At 54.0% G+C, this 25,793-nt stretch overlaps 1 protein-coding gene across 1 annotated transcript in view; it reads right to left on the reverse strand.

Annotated features, from left to right (window-relative positions):
* Positions 1 to 25,592, reverse strand: part of LOC102946890 (serine/threonine-protein kinase 10) — a 41,368-nt gene extending 15,776 nt beyond the window's left edge. The window contains exons 1-10 of the mRNA XM_027832903.3: positions 24,744 to 25,592; positions 14,125 to 14,289; positions 13,006 to 13,054; positions 12,293 to 12,442; positions 11,710 to 11,782; positions 10,709 to 10,903; positions 9,910 to 9,991; positions 9,570 to 9,686; positions 5,834 to 8,413; positions 478 to 608 (exon numbers count right to left, since the gene is read on the reverse strand). Coding sequence (XP_027688704.2) covers positions 478 to 608; positions 5,834 to 8,413; positions 9,570 to 9,686; positions 9,910 to 9,991; positions 10,709 to 10,903; positions 11,710 to 11,782; positions 12,293 to 12,442; positions 13,006 to 13,054; positions 14,125 to 14,289; positions 24,744 to 24,890 — 3,689 coding nt within the window. The 5' untranslated portion in view covers positions 24,891 to 25,592. The remainder of the gene's footprint in view (positions 1 to 477; positions 609 to 5,833; positions 8,414 to 9,569; positions 9,687 to 9,909; positions 9,992 to 10,708; positions 10,904 to 11,709; positions 11,783 to 12,292; positions 12,443 to 13,005; positions 13,055 to 14,124; positions 14,290 to 24,743) is intronic.
* Positions 25,593 to 25,793: the final 201 nt, after the last annotated feature.

Here is a 25,793-nt window from a genome sequence, read left to right on the forward strand (position 1 = left end):
CCTCTGAGACCACACCCCAGCACACACTGTTGCCAGATGGGGGTGCGTTAGTGGGAGGGATAGCTCAGTGGTTTGAGCATTGGCTTGCTTAAACCCAGGGTTGTGAGTTCAATCCTTGAGGGGACCATTTAGGGATCTGGGGCAAAAATTGGGAATTGGTCCTGCTTTGAGCAGGGGGTTGGACAAGATGACTTCCTGAGGTCCCTTCCAACCCTGATCTTCTATGAAAACAGAAGGTCGCTTGCTCAGTCAGCCAGTGGCAGAGCTGTGAGCAGAATCTCACCCTCCCCTCTCATGCTCTAAGCCCCGTGCTTCTCACCCTGCCCAGGTGATGTTCCCTTTTCTGCATCATGACTTGCCCTTCCCATCTCCTATTTAACCATATGGGAAGGGCAGGATGCTCTCAGCCCCCACCCTGAGAGCCCCCGCTGTAATCCTTCGGCTATATCCCCTCCCAGTCAGCCAAGTGCCCCTTACCGAGCTGAGCGCATCTTCTCGCCCTTTGTATCCACCTCACCGATGGTCTTTGAGGTTGTCACGCTGACCTCCTTCCCATCCACAACAAACTTCCTGGTTTTCTTCACTGTTCTTCTTAGGGAGACAGCCTCCTGAGACCACAGACAGGGGGTTATGCTCACAACAAGCCTAGAAGCCACTCATTCAAAGAGATAAACCCAACAAAACAGCTGATGTGGAGGCAGCTTGAACCTCCACCACATAATTCCACTTGCTTATGTATCACTCAGACCAGGGAGAATTAACACAGGCACATGCTCTGTTCTTACTCAGAGGAACTCCCAGCGAAGCCAAGTCACAGCCTGAGCAAGGACTGAGTAAAATAAAAGCTCATGGACTTTAAGGCCAGAAGGGGCCATCGTGATCATCTAGTCTGACCTCCATCACAGGCCACAGAACCTCACCCACCCATTCCTGTAATAGACCCCTCCCCTCTGGCTGAGTTACTGAGGTCCTCAAATCACGCTTTACAGGCTTCAAGGTACAGAGAATCCACCATTTACACTAGTTTAAACCTGCAAGTGACCCATTCTCCATGCTTCAGAGGAAGGCGAAAAAACTCCAGGGTCTTTGCCAATCTGACTTGCAGGAAAATTCCTTTCTGACCCCAAATATGGTAACCAGTTAGACCCTGAACATGTGGGCAAGACTCACCCAGCAGATACCTGGAAAAGAATTCTCTGCCGTAACTCAGAGCCTCCTCATCTAGTGTCCCATCTCCGGCCTTTGGAGACATTTTCTGCGAGCAGTTGCAGATCGGCTACATGCCATTGTAGGCAGTAATACCATACCATCCCCTCCATACGCTTATCAGACTCAGTCTTGAAGCCAGTTACGGTTTTTGCCTCCACTGCTCCTCTTGGGAGACCGTTCTAGAACTTCACTCCTCTGATGGTTAGAAACCTTCATCTAATTTCAAGCCTAAACTTGTTGATGGCCAGTTTATAGCCATTTGCGCTTGTGCCAACATTGGCCCTTAACTTAAATAACACCTCTCCTGCACTGGTATTTATCCCTCTGATGTATTTATAGAGAGCAATTATATCTCCCCTCAGCCTTCTTTTGGTTAGGCTAAACAAACCAAGCTCTTTGAGTCCCCTCTCATAAGGTAGGTTTTCCATTCCTCAGATCATCCTAGTTGCCCTTCTCTGCACCCGTTCCAGTTTGAATTCATCTTTCTTAAACATGGGAGATCAGAACTGCACACAGATGAGGCTTCACCAGTGCCTTGTATAACGGTACTAACACTTCCTTGTCTCTACAGGAAATACCTCGCCTGATGCAACCTAGGACTGAATTAGTCTCTCATGACTACATCACATTGGCAACTCATAGTCATCCTGCGATCGACCAATAGACCCAGGTCTTTCTCCTCTGTCACTTCTAACTGATACGTCCCCAGTTTATAGCAAAAATTCTTGTTGTTAGTCCCTAAGTGCATGACCTTTCACTGTGCACTATTAAATTTCATCCCATGTCTATTACGTCAGTTTTCTAGGTCATCCCGATCTTCTTGTATGATATTCTGGTCCTCCTCTGGATTGGCAATACCTCCCAAATTTGTGTCATCTGCAAATTTTATTAGCACACTCCCACTTTTTGAGTTAAATTCATGAATGAAAATGTTAAATAAGATTGGTCCCAAGACCAATCCCTGAGGAACCTCCCTCGAGCCTCACAGTTCACCTTTCAGTATGATCCACTGGGCAGCGTCCGCTGGCTCCCTCGACAACTTTGAGGAGCAGTGGGCGCTATCCGGGCTTCTCTGCTCAGTGTCCCCATCCGGTATCCTCGTTTTGAACCTCTGACCTTCACTCTGATCCCTGTTTTTCATTAGTTGTCCCCCGCAATCAGTTGGTCCCTGGGTCCAGTGGTCCCTCCCGCTAGGCTGGGGGAGGGGCCTTTAGCAGTGGGTGGGCTTGCGCCCACCCGCTTCCCGGGTTTTTCCAATACAAGCTCCTCTCTACTCACCAATATCAAATCTAAAATGGCCTCACCTCTTGTAGGTTCAGTGATTATCGGGTGAAGAATCTGTCAGCTGTCACATCCAGGAAAACCTAGACCCTATGGTTATTAGTAGCACTTCTCCTCCAATCTATATCTGGGAAGTTAAAGTCTCCCATAATCACACAATTCCCAGTAGTATGTATTTCATGAAAAATAAAAGAGATTTCTATCCATATCCAGATCGGGTCCTGGGAGTCTGTAGCACACCCCAAGCATTATCCCAGTGGAGCCTAAATGGATTCTGTTTTATCCATTTCATCACTTCTGATTTCTTTACAATCTACCTTGTCATTAATATACAATGCTACTGCAGCCCTCTATCTTTATTTCTGTCTTTCCTGAATAGCACATACCCTTCAAACCCTGTGCTCCAGCCATGACAACTATCCCACCATGTTTGTATAGAAACAATAGAGGGATAATAATCCCTCTCACGTCTGGTTTCACCTTCCTGGACCAGTAGCTCTACTTCCTCCGTTTTGTTACCCAGGCTCCTTGCACTGGTATACAGTTATCTTCGTTGTTTCTTCTCAGCTTTGCCCAAATTCCTCACCGGATCATCGCCGATATTGCCCACCTGATTTAGTGCCATTGGAATCAGCGCTGTCCTTCCTCTTGATGTCCACTCTCTTGCCCTTTGGTGTTCCTTTCTCCATTGCTGTATCCTCTCTTACTTGATTTTCCTCCCGCTCAATATTCGGATCAGGTGTTGAGATTACATGAGCATCTCCCAACCATCTCCCCCAAATTCCTAGTTTAAAGCTCTTTTAATCAGTTGTGTCAACCTCCATCCCAGAAGTCTATCTTCATCCCTACTCAGGTGGAGTCCGTCCCAAGAGAACAGTCCTCTGTCAGTGAATGCCTCCCAGCGGTTGAACATCCCAAAGCCCTCCAGATGCCTGAGCATCTGTTGATCATCATCATCTTGTCTCACCTTCACTCTCCTCTTCTGGGGACAGGTACAATCCCACTGGAGATCACCTAAGCCTCCATTTCCTTAAGTGTCTGTGTCATTTGTTCCCACATGAAGGACAGTCAGTGGATTCTTTCCTGTTCATATTAGGCCTCAGGTTCACATCCCGTATCTTAGCTCCGGGCAGAGAGCACAACCTTCTGTTCTCTGGATCAACTCTGGTGACAGGCCTGTCTGTTCTTCTTAGTAGGGAGTCCCCAATCTAATAGACCTTCCTCTTCCTGGTGTTGGTGCCATTCTCCAGCCTTCTGTTCTTTCAGGCTGCCTTTTGTCCTTTGCTCTCACTTGCAATCTTCTGCGAATCAGTGTCTGTGCTCCTGGGGCTCCGAAATCCAGCTATCTCCATTGACTTTTCTCCTCTTCTTGTAAGACTAGCTGCTCTTCTCTTCTTCCTGGCCCTCTCGCCTTCTCTGCCATGCCCCTTCACTTTCCAGCTCCACAAACCTTTTCCTCAGCTCTCTTTCTCCTTCACTCACCAGTTGTTTCCTTGGCTTGTTCTCATAATCACATGCTTCCACTGGCCCCTTTTACCCTCACCGTTCTCCAGTCCAGCTTGCATCTCCAAGTCTTAGAGTTTTCCCTTCAGCCTCCTCTTGCCTTCCCTTCTTCATCCATGCAAATCCCCTTTGAAATTCAACCACAGTTTCTACCTGCATCTCCAGACCTTGGACCCTCTCTTCCATCACATCTGTCAGCAGCACCCCACACAAACAAAGCTCTTTTCAGGTACTTGCTCCAGGATAATGTACATCCCGCAACTTCCCTATCCAGTCATCTTCATTGTCTCTTCCATTTCTTGGGTCACTACTACTGCTTGCTGCCTCTGTAGCTGTGATAGCCTCCGCTCCTGCTCCTGCTCTGTCAGGATGTCAGGGTTTGGCCCTCTGGAAGGTTTGGCCCTTTTCCATCTGGAAGGTTTGCCCAGCTCTGGGTCACTCTGAATAGGACCAAGCATGAAAGCAAGGAGCTGGGCTCACGCAACGAATTGTAGCGGGGCGATCAGTTAAAGCGTCTGGTTGGCAAACAGAGCAATCGGCATGTGTGTGGCTGTTGCTGACAATTTTCGGAAGAGCCTAGAAAATGGGCATCAGGGCAGGACCTCTGTGCAGAAAGGGCGGAACTGACATCTCCTGGCACAGGGAATGGGAACTGACATACACTTTGCTGGCACAGGGAAAGGGAACCTGGGGCAAACCTTAGTGAGGCTATCCTGCTCTGAGGATCTTGTTCCTCACAGCCAGCACTGGGTGAGGAAGAGCTGTCGATTAGCAGCTACCATGACAAACCACCAGTGCAGAGTCTGGCACCAGAGACCCCAACATGCCAGTTCCCTGGATAATGTACACCGGACCCTCGCTAGAACACGCGTCTATATAGCGCGAATTCGCATATAACGTGGTCACGGCCATGAATCCCAAATTTAATGACTTTAATTGGAATTCATTTTAACGGGGTCCCCGCGTTAACGCGGTACCGCACATGGATCCCAAATCCCGCATTCTAGCGAGGGTCTGGTGTATTTGCATAATTGTCATTTTCTTATGGATCAAATCCGGAGGGTCACATGCCAACTCTCACTGAGGTCACTGGGCTAATTCCCCAAGTCCATGCTCAGCCCTTGCTCAGGCAAAGCGCCCAGTGAAGCCAGCCCAGATACTGGAACAGATCCTCCGCTGGTGTAAATTGTCCTGGGCCCTTTGTCGCACAACAACCGTTGAGGATCTGTCCCACTGAGCACAGACAGAGAAAAAGGGCATTAGGATTCGGTGCTAACAGTTTAATCTGTTTCTGCTTGAAACAGTCTGTGGTTTCTCTGGTTTGTTACATCCTCCAGACAAAGCAGCAGTTAACCATGGATGTGCTGTGAGACAAACCAGACAGCACCGTGCTCCTGGGCCATTCTGCACTGCCTGCCTGCCGCAGCCCATCCACAAAGCATGGATTTTATACAGCCTCGGGGCTCAAAATGGAGTTGGTGCTCCTCAGAGTTGCCAGGGGGAGAGCCCGGGAAGATGAAGTCCTGTTTGTAGGCCTGGCAGAAAAAGTATCTTCCCCTTTCCCCATGGCTGTGCCTCAGGCCTGATCTAAAGGGACCTCCCTCAGGATTCGGTCAGCTCAGTCCTTCTCCATTCCAGGGAGCCAGTCTGTGTGGGGCCAGGGGAGTAGGAGGGGTTTTTGGGTATGGCCACAGGACTCAGAACCTCAAGTCAGCCCACAATAGCCTCCCAGCTAGGCCCAGAGACAGCCCTAGAGATGAAAGGCCCCATGCCCCAGACCCTGGCATCCCGCCCCCCCCCCATTCAAAGCACTCTAGTCTCACGTGCCATGCCAGCCTACCTGTGTGACGTCTTGCGCGCAGCGCGGGGTCTGCAGCCTTGCAGAAGGAAGGTGGTGGTGCATGTCAGACTCTGTATTGCCTGGTGAAGTCAGCATCTCTTTTTCTTGGTTGTGTATTAAACCATCGCTTAAGGTTGAATCTCCCTCACCACTGGGATCTTTTCCATCTCTCATGGCTCCTCCATTAGCTGTCTGTTTCAGGGAGGCGGGGCAGCCCAGGGGTGCCTCAGCAAAGCTCACGATTTTCCTTACCTTTGGGTGCCCAATAGATGCCCCCTGGGGTTCCAGCCCTGCTCCGTTCCCCAGGGGGGCACTTCTCTCTTCTCTTCCAGCTCCATCCCCCGAGGCCCCTTCTGGATCCAGAGCAGCCTCTGCCAGACCTTCTCCGGGTGGATGTCTCTCTTCCTTTGCTGTTCCTCTACCATTTCCATCTCCCCTAGCTTTACGGTCTTTGTCCTCAACAGCATTTAACGGGCCACCCCTAGGACTGTCTGCACTGTCTTCCACTTTCTCCCCTGTGTGTGCTTTATCTGGCAAAAGGCCCTCCTTGGGGGAGGCATCCATCACTGAGTTTTGATCCGCTAAATTTAAATGACCCAGCGTTATATTTTCTCTAGTGCCTTCCTGGGCTTCCTTTCTTCCTGGCACCAGTATCTCCTGGCTGGATGTGTCCAGCATTGCATGTTGGTCTCCCTTTAAATGCTCCTCTACAACCTTGTTCACAGTATCTCCTTCTGCCTCGTCATGTGCTGGCCCCACGATCTCCATGGGGGAGGTGTCCACCCCCCAATGTTGATCTTCTTCATTTAAATGGCCCCTTATATTGTTGTCTATAGTTTCTTCCTCATTCTTCCCTGTTTCTGCTTTGGCTGGAACCACTGTCTCCTGAGCAGAACGAGCGGCTGCTGTATTTTTCTCTCCATTCTCAGTCACTGCAATCTCTCCCATACAACACGGCTCTTCTAGGGTTGCTGATCCCACCTCCGTGTGTTCATCTGCGTTCTCCATGTCTCCGTCTGCTTCATTCTTTACTGAGAAGGTTTCTGCCTGTTGCCAATTCTCACCACTCTGCTCTAATTTCTTGAGGAGTCTTTCATGCTCAGTTTCACAGTGCGTCTGCTCTGCTACCTCCCCAGACGTCTCTGGGCTTCCATCTTCTTGTGCTTCTGCTGCATTTGAGAAATTTTCAGTCTGTAATCTAACCCCTCTTGCTTCCTTATCTATACACACTCCAGCACCTTGGGGCTGGAGCTGTCTCCAGGATTCTTTGAGGCTCAGAACTTTAGTACTAGTCTGACAAAGGTCTAGAGCTGCTATTAGTCGTGTGCCCTCGCTCATGCCCAGGTTTGCAAGAGGGCTGCTCACAGACGCACAATCCAGGTAATGTTTCTTGGCTAGACTTCGTATTTCCTCTGTCCTTTCAACCGGAATCCTCCATTTCCTGGAACTGGGGGGAGGATTCTCATCCACGGTCTGTCCTTCTCCCATCGCAGCTGAGCCTTCAGACAAGTCCCACTTAGTTGCTCCTGTGTGTTCCTGCAGAGCCAATAAATTACTGGGAGAATCGCTATTTGACAGGCTTTCCATGTTACTCATTGAGAGCAAAGTGGGGCATGTCTGGGTCCTGTCCTCCAGGCCTACAGCTGCCTGTTGACTTTCTGCTTCTGTGGAGGGAACTCTGTCTGTTATGTTTGAGTCGGGGAGTTTAAAACCTGCCTGAGTTTCTTCCAGTACAGAGTTGGCCTGATCATCAGCAGTTTCTGCTTCTTCTGTTTCCACCTCTTGCCCTTCAGTTGGATCTTTAGATGGTGCTAAATGATTTAGCCCGGTACAAAGTTCTCTTGCTTGGGCTGGGCTCTCTAGAGGGCTGGTCTCCTTTTCACGGTCCCCTTTAAAGTCCTTCTCTGCTTCTGGTTTGCGTGCTGCTGCTCGGAAGGGATCTGGTGCTGTCTCCTCCAGAGTGTCTGGCAGTCCCACACATGGCTGAGGCTCAGGACATGACGGCAGCTGCTCCTTGCCCTGAGCTTTCCCGCTGGCTGTATGCGCTACTGGCTCTCCATTGATCCCACCTGGTTCGCTGGCATTTTCTTGTGACTTCAACCCACCAAAGAACGACCTGCGTCTCATCAGCTTCAGGACGTCAGAGGGCTTTCGGGAGGGGAGCCTCATGGAGCCGCGCAGCTCCCGGGAAGCTGCAAACATGGGCGCGGACTTTCGCCTCATTTGTTTCAGGAAGTCGGAAGCTTTTTTTGTCCTCATCTGGGGACCATAGGGGACTGAGTCTCCCTGGACACTGGTGTTGACCCCAGGTCCTTGGAACTCAGGCTGGCCAGCAGGGAGAGGGCTCCCCGTCTGATTCTTTGGAGACCCCGTTTGCTCTTCCTGTTTGCTCTCCTCTGCTGGCGGAGCAGAGTGGCTGGCTGGCTGAGCCGTCATGTCCATCTCCCTGCCAGCTCCTGCCGTGGGGAGGGATTGCACTTCCCTCCCGTCCAGGTTCTGACTGTGCTGGGACGGCGTTTCCTGCTCGTGGTGGCTGCTGCTGGAGGCCTTGTAGAAGGAGCCTTTGTGGTCATGGTGTGGCTGTTGGATCAAGAGGAAGAGAAAGGTTAGAGATAGCTGCAGCTTCTTGTCAAACACCCAAATCTAAACCGCGACCTCATGAAACCCCCCGATCTAACCCGGAGGAGCCATGGGGGCAGATGCTCAGCTGGTGCCAATGAAATCAATGGAGCTTTTCCAGCTTGCACCACCTAAGGACCTGGCTCAGAGCGTCTCCTGATCCCGAATGGCCGGGCAGGGAGGCAGGAGACGCCTGAGGGCCATCCATACAGCATGGCCCATGGAACGTTCCCTCCTGCTGAGGCAGGTGACAGCCAAGTGGGAGCGCTGAGGCCCAACACCCCCCCTGCCCTTGCACCCCCCCTTCCTCCCAAAACCACACCCTGACTCGCTCTACTCCGCCCCCTCTCCCCGTTGCTCGCTGGTGAAAAGTGGGAGGGCCAGGGCCCCCCCTTTTCCAGTGCCACTGAGTATGAATCACCATAGCAAGTGGGTGAGAAACCCCTGGATGGCTGGGGAAGCAGAGGGGAAGACCACCCCACACTGCTCTCCCAGTACAGCCGGGCTGGCGCTAGCTCACTCAGGGATCTCCCTGCTCAGCAAGGTACCCGCCCGCTATCACCCCCATCCTCTTCCTCGCTCCTCCTCCTCCTCCTCCTGCAGCACGTCTGGTCCCACCCACGTCCCTCCCGCAGCATGCCCGGCCCTGCCCACTATCGCCCCCCCACAGCACATCTGGTCCTGCCCATGTCCCTCCCCCAGCATGCCCGGCCCTGCCCACTATCGCCCCCCCACAGCACATCTGGTCCTGCCCATGTCCCTCCCCCAGCATGCCCACTATCGCTCCCCCGCAGCCTCGCCCATTTCCCCCCCCCCAGCATGCCCAGCCCCGCCTGCTGTCACCCCCCTGCTGTACACCCGGTCCCGCCCACTCTTCCCCCCAGCACGCCCGGTCCCGCCCACTCTTCCCTCCCAGCACGCCCGGCCCCAGCCTGGCCCCGCCCCCGCTATCGCCCCCATTCCCATGTGACGCCAGGCCCAGCCGGGCTTGTTTGAGGGGCAGGCGGCCTCGTGCCCCGGACCACATGATCGCTGATGTTCCCCTTCCTGCGCGGCCCCCCTGGGGGGAGCCAGCCTGGCCTCTAGGAAATGACAATGAGCTTCGGTTGCTGCTTACTGATGAGACATGTCCTTCCTCCTCCTCCTCTTCCACCTCTTCCATCACCTCTGCCCTGGCCTCCGCGATCAGCTCCCGCAGGGGCCGCTTCTCCGACACCTCTGCCACGAAGGGGTGCTGAGGGGAAGCAAGGGACCCGTCAGGTGCAGCTCTCCACAGGGACAGTCTCTGTGTGCCAGGCTGGGGGGCCAGGGCACCTCTTGGTGGGAATCTGAGTTTCGCTGCTGAGGGAAGCGAGGGGTTCTGGGGCACAAGGTAGCACGGGAAAGTCCCCTCCCCTGCCCCCCAGTCCCTGTCCCTGCCCTGTGAGGGAGGACACGGCCAAGGGGGCATGTCTCACCTGCAGGAGCTGGCTGGCTGACCACCGGACCTCAGGATTCCTCTCCAGCGATTTTCTCAGAAAGTCTTTAAACTCCTCAGACCTGCAGGACACAGCAATGGATTGAAGAGGCGAAAACTCCTCTGTGCTGCTCAGTCCCTGAGCTCTGCTTCTAGCTCTGTGCTCCCCGGGGCAGCCCGGCCCAGGACCCCCCTTTAAGCCTAGGCAGGTGATGGGAAGAAGGCCCAGACTGTGGCTAAGAGGTGGCCCGGAAGCTGGAACTCCTAGGGTCTAGCCCCAGCTCCGCCACTGATTCACTGTGGGACCTTGGCCACATCCCTTGCAATTGTTTTGGCTCCGTGCCCCACCTATACCATGGGATGATGGTAACCCCCCATTGCCGGCTTGTGCTGTGGAGCAGCAGCAATGCTGTAACAAGCCCCAGGCTGTGGTTGGCAATACCTCTGCTCCCTGGAGCTATGGGTTCAAAGCTCCAGACGGGGGGCTCAGCCCTTTGTCCTTCCCAGGCGGACAGCCGGATCCCCTGCTATTTAAGGACCTTGTAAACAGAGCCCTGTCTGCCGTGCATGGACAGCAAAAGCCTCCAGGTGTTTTTAGTAAGAGTCAGGATTCACTCCAGTATTGGTGGCCAACCTTTCCCTTCCTCCCACTTGCATGCTGGTGCCCACCCCCAGAGGTGCTGCATGCCTGTGCAGTTTGGGAATTGCTGGAGGTGGGCACCCTTGCAAATCACTGTCATGACCATGGCGGTGGGTTCTCAGCACTCTGTGTGCTGGGGTTCCCTGGTCAATGGACTCACCATCGCTTGGGACAGCGCAAGGTGGGTGGCTGGGACTTGGAGATTTTCAGCAGCACCCTCATGGGGTTCAGCTCGTGGAAGGGGGGCTCCATCTCGGCCATCTCGATCAGGGTGATCCCCAGGGACCAGATGTCAGCCTTGTAGTTATAGGGGTTCTCCTTCGAGGTTTCACACTGCACCACTTCTGGAGCCATCCTGCGCCCAGAGAGAGAGATGAGCTCACAATGACCTACCGGTGGGTTTCCCCATCAGCATCTCCCTGAGCATTTGCTGTCACCAGCCCCATTAGAGCAGCAAATAACGAGACTGTCAGACTGTCTTGGAAGCGGCACAAAAATGAGGACGTCTTCTGCATGGAGCCCCACCCAGCCCTGCTCAGCTGGGGGACAGTACCTGTGCCATGAGTGGGTGCCAGGGGTCTCCTAAAGTGAGGAGAGTGCAGACAGGGGCATCTGCCATCCCAGTCTCTTCGGGCAGCTGGATTTCACCACATCCTGCACCTGCCAGAGCTGGTCAAAAGGCCAAGACTTTATTATGGGGAAAAAATCGTTCTTTCTGTCTTGTCAAAATTGCCCGTGAAACTTTTCACATTTCCAAGGAAAAGCCAGACTCAGAAAACAGAAAAAAAAAATTTCTGAAAACCATTTTCAGTTTTAAAAAAAGAGCGGTTTTCAAAATTAACCAGCAAGTTTTTACCAAAAGCCAACAATTTTTACCAAAATGTTTTCAGCTGCTGATTTTTCATCCAAAACCCTTTTTTCTGCTACATTTTCCTTTTCAACAAAAAGCCACTTTCTGCTGAAATGGTGTCAATGGAAAAGATTGGTTCCAGTGTCCCCTCTTTCAACGCCCTGGAGCTCAGCCTATCACTGGAGGGACAGTACAGAGCATTTCTGATCTGCCACCGTGTCCGCACGCGCCAAGGGCCAGTAGCAAACAACTTTGTTCCCAAGTCCATTACCCACAATGCCCTGCTGTTCCCAGGCAGTGCCGGCACATACCAATATGGTGTCCCAAGGAAGGATGTCCGTCGCTGCAGGGTTTGGGAGTTTTTGGCAGAGACTCCAAAATCAGCTACGTCATAAAGAGAAGAGAAGACAATCGATGACTATGAGTGCGAGGTTTTACTGTCTCCAGGGCCGAACTCTCTGTGGGCGTAACTCCATGACCCAGGGGCATGGCACGACTCTGCTGACTTCAGTCACTTCACGGCTGCCGGTGGAGTTACGTCAGCCAAGCATGCGGCCCAGCAAGGGTGTGACCCCCACGCTCGCACACACCCCTGCTACAGCCGCTCTGGGAATACGGTGCACCTGGCTGGCAGTGTCCTATATCGCCTGCTGATAATTCACTGGAATGCGTCATACAGTAGAACCCGAAGGCTCTTAACTTCTTCTAGTTTCAGAGTAGCAGCCGTGTTAGTCTGCATCCGCAAAAAGAAAAGGAGGACTTGTGGCACCTTAGAGACTAACCAATTTAATTCTCTGCCTCCGGGAGCAGGATCCTGGGTTGCTACTGGACTGCTACCGAACCCATGACACACCCCATGCTCAGCCCGCCCGCGTCTCTTCCCCAGAGTCTCACCCAGCTTGACATCTCCTTCCAAGGTCAGCAAGACATTCCCAGCCTTCAGATCCCGATGGATGATCTTGCAGCTGTGGAGATATTGCAGGGCCAGCAGGATCTGCTTACAGGCCACTTGGATCTGCTCCTCCGTCAGACCCTTCTCCAGCTCTGAAATCAGACACCCCTGGGGAGTTAGTGTGGTAGCTAAAGCCCCCCAGCACCCTGGGCACGGGGCATGACAGGAGACACAGAGACAGGTTCAAGTCAGGGGTTACAGCTGGCCCAATTAGTAGGGGCACGAAGGTAGCACCTTGCCAGGGATGGGGACTTCAGCTGGGCTCAGGGCCCCATTCTACAGGCATTGCACAGCCATAGAGCCAAAGCCGGGCCCTGCCCCGAAGAGCCTGTGCTCTCAATAGCCAGCCAGACGCAGCCGGGGGCGGAGGGGGGGAAGAGGGGGAAAGAGGGACTGAGACACATCACAACTCGTGGGGATGGGGGGCTGTCATCCCGCCCCGTGTGACCCCTAAAGTCTTAAAGATAAGAAGGTAAATAAAAAGAATCCATCTACGCAGTATTTCTTTTTAACGAGGGCTCAGACAACCCGATGTTAATTTGCACGTTTGTCCTGCATAGTTCTGACTGGTTGCCGTTGAACTCGCTTGCATACGAATAATTTTACCAGGTGTCCCATATTCAGCACAGGGAAATATGGCCACCCCCCTACTTACCCAGGATTGCTGCATCCACTGCTCCTCCTGGGCAAAACTCAATCAGGATCTGAGGAGAGAGCAGAGAGCCACATTCATGGCGCAGCTTCCAGTCTGAGCATGCCAGGGGTGGGGCTGGGCAGCGTCAGCAGGGGGCTCTGGCTTGTATACTCCACCGAGGGGGAGTCCCTGGTCTTCCCACCCAGAGAGCTTCACCCACCTGCTCGTCTCTCCTTCATCACCGTCCCAGCCTCATTCTCAAACCCTGCCTCAACCTTTCCCCGTTGCTGCTCGGCTCTGACTGCACGGCTGTGACAGTGAGGCTGGCGCAAAGGCCAGGCTTCCCTGGACTTCCCTCCTACATCTCCGCTTTTAGTCACGCCAAAAGACTGATTCCCCCCGCCCACACACATGCCCACCTGGTCCTGCACCCACCCTTCTTAGAGGCTGGCCGGTAGAAATATTCACCGCCGCCTCTGAATTGCTACGACAGCTGGTGGTAAAACCACCATTTTCCCCATAAGCAATTCTGAACGAAAAGTCTTTCTCTGAAGCATTTCGGCTGGACAATGTTGGGTTCCTGCGGGAAGTTTCCAGCCCAATCAGAACGATTGCAAACGCAGGGGCTAGCAGGAGACTGGGTGCAGCCGGCGTGTGCGTGGGAGGAGTTATGGGTGTGACCCTGAGAGGAAGCAGAGCGATGGAGCTTCTTGGGCACAGAGACTGTGGGAGGGGCAGGCTGGGGGATTCCTGAGCAATGGAGCTGCATGCTGCTGTTCGTTCCTACTGTATTCAGGGAACCAGGCTCCGGGCGTGTGTTAGGTAAATAACCAAGATCACACCGAAAATATCCCTGATTCGTGGCATCGGTTTCTCATGCTAATGGGACCCACCCTGCAGGGCTCGGAATGGTGGCACCCGGCTCAAGCCCAAGGGGCAGTCGCCTGATTATTTTTTTAAAAAATTTAAAAAAAAAATCTATTTTGTGTTAAAGCTCCGGTTAAATCACATGCCCTGGGGTTACCTTTGTGGGGTCTGCCTCCCCCTCTAGCTTTCGTCCTAAGGCTCACCAGGGAACGCCTGGCTCTGAGATCACCCACACTGGGAGGTTAGGCCAGCCCACCTGCCCCCACAGCTCACCCACAGCCTGCTGTCCCAGTACAGTGCGTCCAGCAGCTTGACAATGTTTGGGTGATCGCACCAGGCAAGGATGTCTATCTCCACCACGTAATCTTCCAGCTCCTCCTCACTCTGCGTGTCAATCACCTTCGCAGCAGCCAGAACCCCTGTCACCTTGTTTTGTGCCTGTTGAGACAGATTGAACATGTACAAAGCAACGCAGTTAGGAATCAACCCAAAGCCCTGCCCAGCCACCTTGGGAACAGCCAGAAGCTGAGGGTCAGCACTGGAAAGTCTCCCCAGCACCCTCAGTTCACATTACTTAGCACTTTTCATATGAGGATCTCAAAGCACTTTCCAAATGTTATACTCGCAGTGTCACTGAAATGCAGCCACTTCTGGAGTGGAGGCTGGCAGCCAAGTAGTGACAGCACAACCATAGGGAGAGGGGAAATCTAGCAAACAGGCCACAGGGCAAACCCAAACTCTCACACAGAGCAACTTGATTGCTAAGGCAACTCTCTCAAAGGCGCACACATGGTGTGCAAAGTATCTGTCAAGCTGTAAAAGCTACAGGGTCAATTTCTTCCCCTCTGAGCTGTGAACCCTCCATTCCTAGCTCCTGTAAGCGAATCTGGCTCCCTCCTCCAGGGAGCTGAGTGACAGCTAAGGCTCTGTAAGCAGCCACACAACTCATCACTGGAGGAGGAGGCGATTGTTGAAGGTTCAAAGAGGAACCCCAGCAGGCTCCATATATATGGTGTCTCCAGATGAAATCTGCTCAGTTTACAAGTAAAAAGCCATTTTCCCTAACAGCTGCCCTTGCAAATGCAGTCCAGGATCTGAGACTCAAGCTGGGCTCTTCCTTCTTGCGCATCCTCACCCATAAGAAAGCTCCTGCAGGTCACATCCTACGCTCAGCCCCATCGGTGCCACCCTCTCATGCCACTGCAGCTTAGCGAACAACTCTCTTGCTGCGGCTCAGTGCTGGGATAGATAGCTTCCCAGGGGGGCCGGGACAGCGTGAGGACATGCTCACGTCTAGGGACGTTCAGGAATTGCTTGATCACACATCCCAAGGAGCTGGTGACCCGCTCTCCCATCCTGAAATATGAAGAGGCAGCCATGCAACGTAAGGCCAGCGAGACAGGTTTGGGGCATCCCTCCTAGCAAAGGGACTGCTCGTAGTTTTTGGATACAGGTCACTGTCACCAGTGGAACAAAGACACATCCACTCTGAAAACACATGTCTTGCAATAGCGTTCCCATGTGCGTTCAAGGATGGAAAACCGTTTGAGTAGCCTGTGACCCTCCCCCACCAGGGAGCACTTTGAAAAAGCCAGCGCTAGCCGCCCCAGAACACCTTCAGCACATGCCACTGAAACCACAGCTGCAGCTGTACGGTACAAGGACGGGACTGAGACGGACGCGGCTGACTGTTTATCCAGAGCAGCCCTGCAACAGGAAACTACCGCCGCCGAACAAGCATGTGAGACAGAGAGACACAGTTATCCGCCAGTATCGAGGCAGGAGCTGGAAAGAATCTGAGAACAAACTATACAGGATAAAGATTTACCAGGGCTCGTGTCCGTCATTCCGTCAGGGCAGCCAGACGCCAGGCAAGAAGCTGCACCTGGCTCTCAAGAATATTCAAACTATTGAGCCGATAGGAGTGTACAAGACAGCATCATATGTACAGGGAGTCGAATCATAACACTGAGAACATAAGCTCTCTGAAGAATACATCAGAGCCATTCTACAATCAAAGCCTGTCCTGGGAAAGCCAGAGATGCTGTATCCTGGCCAAATATGACCAAGGATATCAGAGACCTGGTGAGCAGTTGGGACAGGTAGAGAAATGCAGGTCAAACAACAAAATTACGCAATGAAAATGCACAACTTCCCCGCAGAGCTTGGAGCAAAGTAGGGATGGATCTTTTCGCGGGAAACCACATGGACTACCTCATTATTATAGACTGCTGTTCAGACTCCGGAGAATGAGATGAACTGTGAGAAACTATCACAGGGACCATCCTAGACACAGCAATGAAGCATTTCAGGGAGCATGGGACCCCGAACTGTGTCTTTTCAGACAATGGACCCCAGTTTACTTGCAGTGAGTTTGTGCAATTTTCCCAGCAATGGGAATTCAGTCCCATCACATGACACGTGGCAAAGCTGAATTGACAGTGAAACTTGCTAAAACTCTTTTAAAGAGAGCGGCACCAAACAAAGGAAGGAGATGGCAAGCCATTCCTTGGTGGAAGAACACTCCCACAGAAGGGCTCAGTAGCAACCTGGTACTAGGCTCGATGTCAAGAGGCACATGTACCTTGCTGCCATTACTATAGCTGGCAGGGTTAGAAGGAGTAACAGACAAAAAGAGAGACAGGCAAAGGCCAAAGCTGACTATGACTCCCAGTACTACAAGTGGGAGATCCTGTCAGGCTCAGACTATTTCCTCATGACAGACATGCACTTGGAAGCAAGCTCCATGAGTTGAACAGGTGAATTCTCGTTCATATAATTCAGCACATATTGCACTGAAACCACAGATCTGTACTCTCACACGGAACACAAGACATAAACAGATGTGAAGGATGGTGCAACACACTCTCCTTGATCGGCAGGGCAGGGAAGGAACACAAGCCAATGACTTGACTGTTGAGATCAAAATAGACCCTCAAAAGACTACGCCCAACGAGAATCAAGTGCAAGGCTTCTCCTGTCATCACAAGAAGGATTTGCACTTGCTCCAAAATCACAGAATCTGGCAAGAACAGGGCTGATATTGCAGAAATACACATTCCTAAGAAGTGCTAGGCACCGAGCACTCATGCAAACACATCCCGATATCAAGTGGTACCAAAACATCCCAATATCAAGGATGGTACAAAAACATTCCCCAAAGATAACAGGAACACACTGACCCCTGCTAAAGATAAGGTCAGGATAAAAGTACGTAATAAAGATGTTTTGATCAAACCAACATGTGCAAGGTGATGGGTAACAACTAACCACGTCAGGGGGCAGTACTAACTTGTTTGTACTGGGGTATAGAGATGTATCTCAGAGGGAGTATCTTCGTCTAGCCTAGCGAGGAATGGAAAGTCCCACCATTCACTGAGCTAGTCCATTGTTATGGGCATACATGTATTAGTGGTCTGGTAGAGTCTGCGGGATACTAGTACTGTGCTTTGTCAACAATAAACCTGGCTGCGTGCCTTTGTCCCTTAACAGATCTTGTGGTCATTGGGTGGTTCCCATGAGGTCTGCTGTGGCAGTACACAGAGGGAACACACATGCAGCCAAACATCTAAGCACACTGGTGACCCTGACCACTGAGCTGGTAAGTAAGTGAGCTTTTTGCATTTTAGATTAGGAAGGGATTTGAACTCACAATGAGCAAGCAACACACAAACTTAGCAAGCAGAACAGTCCCCCTTGAGCCATTCAGGGCCCGTAAGGCAGAGCTTGCATTCCCTTAATGTCTCTTTCTGCACATGGGCCACGTCTCCAATTGGCACATGAGCCAGAACGGCTTGGTGCGCACCCCTGTGGAGACCCAAACGTTTTTGGAATAACACTGGAACTTGTTTTCCCCCCGAGAGCCAGTGAGTGGCGTGCTCTCCATTGGGGTAGCCCTCAAGCATCTGGGACCCTGGTACAACCATCTCAGGCTCAGCCCGAGTTTGATCTCTAGCCGTGCACAAACAAAGTTGCCAAAACATGTCAACTTTAAGAATAGCTGTTGGGGGGGGGGGCTGTATCTCAGAAATCACTTGGGCAAGTGGCCCAAAATTAGGATCACTGACCAAAACTATTTCACATTTGGGGACAATGTATACCTTCAGATCAGCGGCACTGCTATGGGTACCCGCATGGCCCCACAGTACGCCAACATTTTTATGGCTGACTTAGAACAACGCTTACTCAGCTCTCGTCTCCTAATGCCCCATCTCTACTTGCGCTACATTGATGACATCTTCATCATCTGGACCCATGGAAAAGAAGCCCTTGAGGAATTCCACCATGATTTCAACAATTTCCATCCCACCATCAACCTCAGCCTGGACCAGTCCACACAAGAGATCCACTTCCTGGACACTACAGTGCTAATAAGCGATGGTAACATAAACACCACCCTATACCAGAAACCTACTGACCGCTATTCCTACCTACATGCCTCCAGCTTTCATCCAGACCACACCACACGATCCATTGTCTACAGCCAAGCTCTATGATACAACCGCATTTGCTCCAACCCCTCAGACAGAGACAAACACCTACAAGATCTCTATCAAGCATTCTTACAACTACAATACCCACCTGCTGAAGTGAAGAAACAGATTGACAGAGCCAGAAGAGTTCCCAGAAGTCACCTACTACAGGACAGGCCCAACAAAGAAAGTAACAGAACGCCACTAGCCGTCACCTTCAGCCCCCAACTAAAACCTCTCCAGCGCATCATCAAGGATCTACAACCTATCCTGAAGGACGACCCAACACTCTCACAGACCTTGGGAGACAGGCCAGTCCTTGCCTACAGACAGCCCCCCAACCTGAAGCAAATACTCACCAGCAACCACACAACAGAACCACTAACCCAGGAACCTATCCTTGCAACAAAGCCCATTGCCAACTATGCCCACATATCTATTCAGGGGACATCATCCTAGGGCCTAATCACATCAGCCACACTATCAGAGGCTCGTTCACCTGCGCATCTACCCATGTGATATGCGCCATCATGTGCCAGCAATGCCCCTCTGCCATGTACATTGGCCAAACTGGACAGTCTCTACATAAAAGAATAAATGGACACAAATCAGACGTCAAGAATTATAACATTCATAAACCAGTCAGAGAACACTTCAGTCTCTCTGGTCACTCCATTACAGACCTAAAAGTGGCAATTCTTCAACAAAAAGACTTCAAAAACAGACTCCAACGAGAGACTGCTGAATTGGAATTAATTTGAAAATTGGATACAATTAATTTAGGCTTGAATAGAGACTGGGAGTGGTTGAGTCATTGCACAAAGTAAAACTATTTCCCCCCCCCACCACCACCACCCCATTCCTCAGATGTTCTTGTTAACTGGTGGAAATGGCCCACCTTGATTATCACTACAAAGGGTTTTCTCCCCCCCCCCTCCTGCTGGTAATAGCTCATCTTACGTGATCACTCTCCTTACAGTGTGCATGATAAACACTCATTTTTTCATGTTCTGTGTGTATATAAATCTCCTCACTGTATTTTCCACTGAATGCATCCGATGAAGTGAGCTGTAGCTCACGAAAGCTTATGCTCAAATAAATTGGTTAGTCTCTAAGGTGCCACAAGTCCTCCTGTTCTTTTGACCAAAACTTGGGCCTCCATGAGGTGCCCCGAATTTCAAAGCAACCTGAGTAGCCATGTAAACTTGAGAGCATTCAGAAGAGTCAAGCTTTACACAATGAGTTGGTCTTAACCTTAACCCTAGGAGAGCTGGCACGCCGCTCCAGCATCTGGGAATGTGGAGAATTCTCCTTTCCGGACGTGCTTGAGGGGAGAGGCCCGGAGGTGTAGAGGAAGGAATCAAGCCTGGATTTTGCCCGGCCTTTGCTCTCTCTCCCTTTATCCTTGATCACTGAACGTTCAAGAAGCAGTGGACGCTGGCTCCCTCTCCCCGAGTGGGGCTGGCCCGGCAGGGCTAGGCGGAGTGAAAGGCAGCAAAGAATTGTTTTAGGCCCTAGAGTCAGCAGCTGTGACTGACCCACGCAGAGGGTGGAGAGCTGCTGACCAGGACGTCAGACTCACTCTCCAACGCTTCTGGGCACCTGGGTCCCTGCCAGGCTGCTGCAGTTTACTGGTTTGCTGGCTGGCGTTCTCCTGGCCGGAGCTCATGGCTCTGCGAGATCAGTGCTCCAGGAAGGCTGGGCGCAGCGGGCAGGGGCGCCAGAGTTAAACCTCACAGCCAGGCTCTGCAGGACAGCGGGGAGCTTGGGACTGCCTGTGGAGGCCCCGGTTTTGGGGCAGCCCTGTTCCTTCCCCGCCCCGGGGCTTGGCTCTCTCAGCAGAGGAGCTGAGACACGCGCACTCTGGTGCACGCTCGTGGCCCAGCGGAAGTCGTTGTGGTTTCTTAATTACCAGCGATTCTTGCTCTGCTAGACGCCCGGCTAGCTGCTGGCAGGCAGCGGTGCTATGGTAATGGTTCTCGCCATACACCGGGGCTGAGGAAAGCCTCCACGCTAGGTAGCAATTCCAGAGTCCCTGCTCCCACCGGCCCACCACTGCTGCCTCCCGAGCAGCTTCCTGCAGGGAAGTGGCCGCACAGTGCCTGGCTTGCACCGTGGGACGTGGCAGGTCCCCGAGCCTCGGCTCCCATCAATACGCTGCCGAGCGGGGCTGGCCCAGGATCGGTCCCCCAGCGCTTTGTCCGGCCTAACGGCAGGTCTCAAAGCACGTCACACAGGAAAGCTGTATCCCTGCTTGCCACGGGGGGGGAGCGACCTACCAAAGCTTAGCCGGCAAGGCCCAGAACCCAGGAGTCCTACTCCCACGCCGTTACCTACCCACTAGAACACGCTGTCTCTGCGTGAGCGCTCCCAGATCCGCGGGGGCTGCTCCACAATCCAGAGTCATCGGGCCAGAGCCCCAGCTGGTGTAAGCGGCCTAGCTGCAGGTCACGCCCACTGAGGATCTGCCCCCTAGATTTCAGGCCAAAAGGGTCCGTTTTGACCACCCAGGCTGACCTCCTGGTCCTGGACCTCCAGGACCTCAGCCAGTGCCTCGCAGCCCACCAGGGCCTGTCCCTGAACCAGCCCTGATGTACCACGTGCCGAGGGACCATTGCCCGGGATCTGAACCTCCTTTGCTCCCAGACAGCTCGCCCCTCCTCGCGTGGACACCCTTCACCGTTTCCTCTCCCCTGCCCCACGGCTGTGACACACCTCTCCCCGGGGGCCGGTCCGTCCCTGTCATCTCCCCACACAGCCGCCCCCCTACAGCCCCTGCCTCAGGTTTGTTCAGTGGCCGAACGAGGCACCGGAGGGCCCTGGGGCAAGAATGAGTTAGGGGCTCCCTTCCTGAGTCTGAAATCCACCCCGTTCAGCCCCCCACAGCCCCACTCCAGCCCCATCTAGCTCCTCTCCAGCCCCCCAACCCCCACCTAGCTCCTCTCCAGCTGCCCCACAGCCCCAACGCAGCCCTCCCATCCCCAGCTCCCCCGACGACCCTCCCTCCCTCCCCTCCAGTTCTGATCCAGGCCCCAGCTCTCCCTCAACCCCACTCCAGCTTCCTTCAGTCCAGACCTCAGCTCCCCCAGCCCCAAACCAATCACCCTTCCCGGTCCTTTTAGCTCTCTGATCCACCCCCCCGCACCTCAGGCCTTCCGCCAGCTCCCCGCCCCCAGCTCTGGTCTAGCTCTCAACCTTCCCCTTCTCTTCCCTCGCTTACATCCCCCCTTCCCCCTCCCATGCAAAGCAGCTAATGCTTTGACCTTGCGCTCCATCTTGAGCAGGGTCACGTGGGCTCTGCTTTCCCCAGGGGCCCCGCTGGCTGGATGCTCATTACCGCGTGGGCCCTGGCATGGCTCGCACCTTTGTAGCTACACCCCTGGTTTTGTTGCTTTGCTCAGAAGTTCCTCCAGTTTGGCAACATCCTTCTGGGCGTGAGGTGCCCAGAACGGCAGCCGGTGTCCGAGGGGCAGGGGGAGTCCCGCCAGACAAATTAGGCGGGGATAATACACCTCTCTCTGTAACACCCACCAAGGTGCCTGCGACTTGGTGTCTAAGTGCAGAGCACATCTAGGAAGGAGTCTCGGAGTCCAGCGACATCTCCACCCTCCTCTGGGCGACTGGGAGAGGAAGGGTGGATTTCATTTGTCCATGGGCCTCATTCCTAGAGAAAGTCTTTGTGCCTGCCATTAGCTCTAACTGGTGCTTCCGATGACAGGGGCCTGACTACCCCATGCCAGCACCATTGCTAGCTTATGGTACAGCAACGGTCAGACTGGCTGAGAAACCACAGTGCAGACCAAACCCAGAGACAGTCCACGTACTCCCAGGAGCCACACCCTCAGCTGGTGCAGACTGCCAGAGAAGGCATGAAGTCCATGGAGCAGCATCAGCTGGGGGTGCAGCCTCTCGGCTCTCCTCAGCATGCCTGGCAGGAGAGGCGTGGCTGCTTTACCCCGACAGAGCATGGCTTGGTCCTCTTTTCCTCAAGACCTTGAGGTCCTACTGCTCCCACAGTGTGTAATGTCCTGCCTGCAGCGGGTCAGCTTCCAGGCAACGTGGAAATTCCCACATGGTTCTCAGTGCTTCCGTTTGTACCTCTCTTGGCCCTGGTTCCCCCAGTGCAGCGTTCCGGTTCTAGGCCAGGCCAGTTCACTCCAACCCAATGGCACGCTACTGCCAGGAACCGGCCGCAACCCGGTGCTGAGTCAGGCCTCTAGCGTTGATACATATCCCTGCACTGACCATCGAACAGATCTTGACTTGCCACCCCTGTCCCCATTACCCTCGGCGCACTCACTACTATCTAGCAACCAGGAGTGGGCCGAGGCTCAGGCTCGGACACCACTCCCCAGGGGCAGTCCAGGCCAGCCCAAGAGGACACATCCAAGGGCGTGTGCCCACACTGATGGTCCCCATGCCAGCTGCTGTTCCTGCTATGCCTGGCTCTGTTGCATTCAAACCTATAGAGGAGGGTGTTCTGCCGTCTCTCTCGTATTGCCTGGGGCAGGAGGAGGGAGGCAGTAGCCAGGCACGGGGCATGCTAGCCAGGCTAAAGCCAGGGGAGTCCCTGGACCAGCAGCTGGTCAATTAAAACCTTCCCAAGGCCCTCGGTGCTGCTAACTGGGAACCACCTGCAGCTGCAATCTGCCTAGCGTCTTAGGCCAGCATGTTATGCAGAGGCTTCTGGGGGTGGGTGCCCAAGCCTAGAGACACCCTGGGGCTGCATTTCAGAGGGGCGGAGCAGGGGCAGCAGGACCGAGGGGCGGCGGGAGCCCTTGCAATGGAAATATTGGGTGGGGGGGATCTTTGTCCCCCGCCATGTTTTCCAGCCCCACCGCTCTCACGTGGGTGGGCAGGAGCAGGACCTGGAGGAGGGGCTGGAGTGGCCGTCACAGCGCAGATCAGACTGGGCACCAGGGAGCAGGGACTCCCCTGCCCAGCCATTGCGGGTGCCAGCCAAGAACCCCGGCCCTGGGGGGGGAAGGCGCGTTTGCACCAGTCGTCAGGGTAGGGCACAGGCCAGGGCACTGGGCCCTGCGCAGAGGGAGGGGGGCGAGTCTCCCAGAATCAGAAGCCGCTTCTGGCAGAATAGGTGCAAGCCTCTCGCAGCAGAGCCATTTCCTTTTCCAGACACGCGCTCGAGGGCTCCAGACACCACCCCGACACAGGCCCCAGCATCCCGCCCCTGGGGCTCTTGCCTCCAGCTCCCCTGTCCTCCCACGCGCAGCCCCGGGGATCCGGCCCCTGGGGAAGCCCAGTTTCATGCCGAGCCCGGTAGCCTTGCTGAGCCCTTTGCTGGTGCGCACGCCAGGCCCGTGTGCAGCGAGGGCGCGGAGCGGAGCTGCAGCTCTGCCGGCAGTTTCCTGTTCAGAGCTCATGCTCTGCCCTGCGGTTTCACGGCGCGCAGACCCTCCCTCCCCCAAGCTCTTCAGCACAACCAAGAGCTTATAAAGGGGCCCAAGGTCAGGCCCTCACTTAGTTCCTCCCAAAACACAGCAAGGCCCAGTCCCGCACTGAGGAGCCAGACAAGCCGCTCCCTTCCCACTACATGGTAATCGTTACCCACCGATGGACGTTTGTGGGTCAGGTTCACCTGCCCGTCAGCCTCCACCTCCGGGCTTTGCCCACTGCCATGGAAATATTTCTCCCCGCAGCGTGGACAAGGGGAGGCAGGCACCTCGCTCGCAGCCTGACCTTGTGTGGACCAACATGTTCAAACCTGGCGGGCTGAAGCCAGAGTGAAGCTCATAAATTAGTGCTCTGCACCCCGCAGCTCCCTCGGGCCTGCACATTATTAAGGGAGGAGTACAAGATATGAGCACACTAAGAAGGAAATATCAGAGCCCAGATTTCCAAAAGTGACTAGTGATTGTGGGTGCTGCCCCTGAGCCTCCTTCAAGGGGCCTGATTTTGGGGGGGGGGCATGGTGGGGGGTTGCAGCCCTCTCTGAAAATGAGGGCCCTTTAAGGTGTCTCCGCTGGGCACCCACAATCAGGAGTCCCTTCTTAAAACCATGGCCCAGAGGTACAGGGTTACGCTCAGGGATCCATCCCATCACCCATTTGTATCCCCTCCTCCAAATGTGGCCCACCCACCAAAGGCCACGGGAGTCCGGGAAGTGAATTAGGATATTTCTCCTCACGCGTCTCTTCCTTCTTGGGCCACCCTAACCAGAGACAGCGGAATAAACCCCTTCACAGCCTCTCTGGCCTCAGCAACGGACGATGCGCCCCAGCTGCCGGCTCTTGGCCTGGGACAGTTCTAAACGCACGGCCCCATGCTACAGGGCCGGCTCAGCGAGGCAGCTCCGTGCCCGGCTGGGCGGCTAGCTCACTTGGGAGCAGCGCCGAGCTGGGCTTCCTTCCCAGCAGCTCGGCCTAGTGATTGGGCCAACCCCAGCCCTTCCCCGCCACTTACCTTGAAGACTTTCCCAAAGGCGCCATCCCCCAGCTCCCCCAGCACTGTCCAGATGTCCTCTGGGTTGACGTCTCGCTTCACGTTCTCGTAGTGTTTCGCCTTCTTCTTCTCCGCGCCGAAACGGAAGAACTTGAGGAGGAAGGCCATGGCCCTGGGCCTGGCGGGACAGGTCCCCCTGGGCTCAGCCTGGGGAGGAAGCGGGAGGACCAGAGGAGACCCCCATTCAGAGCCCTGGGGGAGAAAGGCGTAACCAGCAGAGACGTCGTCACTTCATAACCTGTGTGTGTGTTTGGGGGATCCCTAGACGAAAACCTGGGGCACAGGGGTGCCAGAGCGCTGGGGAGGGAGCAGGAGGCTGAAGGCAGAAATACCAACGTTGTTTTTCCTCTCAAACTCCTGCTCCTCTGAAGAGCCGAGAATCCCTTCCAGCCGGGGGGCCACCAAGATACCGAACTAGACACCCCCCTGCCATGGGCTTCTGGCTCCAGCGACCTCTCAGAAATCGCCGCCGAGGGACAGGGCTGGGAGGGAAGACGTCTGGAGCTCCCTCGCGTTTCCTCCTGCGTTTGCTGGCAGAAATGCTAGTGCAGGAAACAGGTTGAACCGAGAGCGAGAGAGCGTGCTGAGCAGAGCCTAACGGTTCTCACAGGATGTGCAGAGTCTGTGGGTAAATATACCCTGCGGCATGAGAGTGCGCTGTGGATTGGCCTAAGGGCCGTCTAGGTCACCAGGGAGGTGGCTACAAAATGGCAGTTCATTAAACTCCTGCATCAGCCCCAGCAAGTTGGGACACAGGTGACCCTGTACTCATGGACCAGATGCCTCTACCCATCCCTGCTGGCCTTGGTGTCTGTGAACCACGTCTTGGTATCTCCTCTCCCCCACCCTAACACAGAAACTGCTCCCAGCTCACAAGCCTCCTTCGTGATTTCCTCCTACTGGCTGGATGTGGCTCTGGAGAATCCCTGCCCTAGGTTCCCATAGAACAGCATGGTCATTCAGGGAGGTTGAAACCAGCACCGTCATTGTTAAAAGCATGAGTTTCTAGTA

The sequence above is a fragment of the Chelonia mydas genome, chromosome 26 (assembly GCF_015237465.2).
Source record: "Chelonia mydas isolate rCheMyd1 chromosome 26, rCheMyd1.pri.v2, whole genome shotgun sequence".
NCBI classification, from domain to species: Eukaryota; Metazoa; Chordata; order Testudines; family Cheloniidae; genus Chelonia; species Chelonia mydas.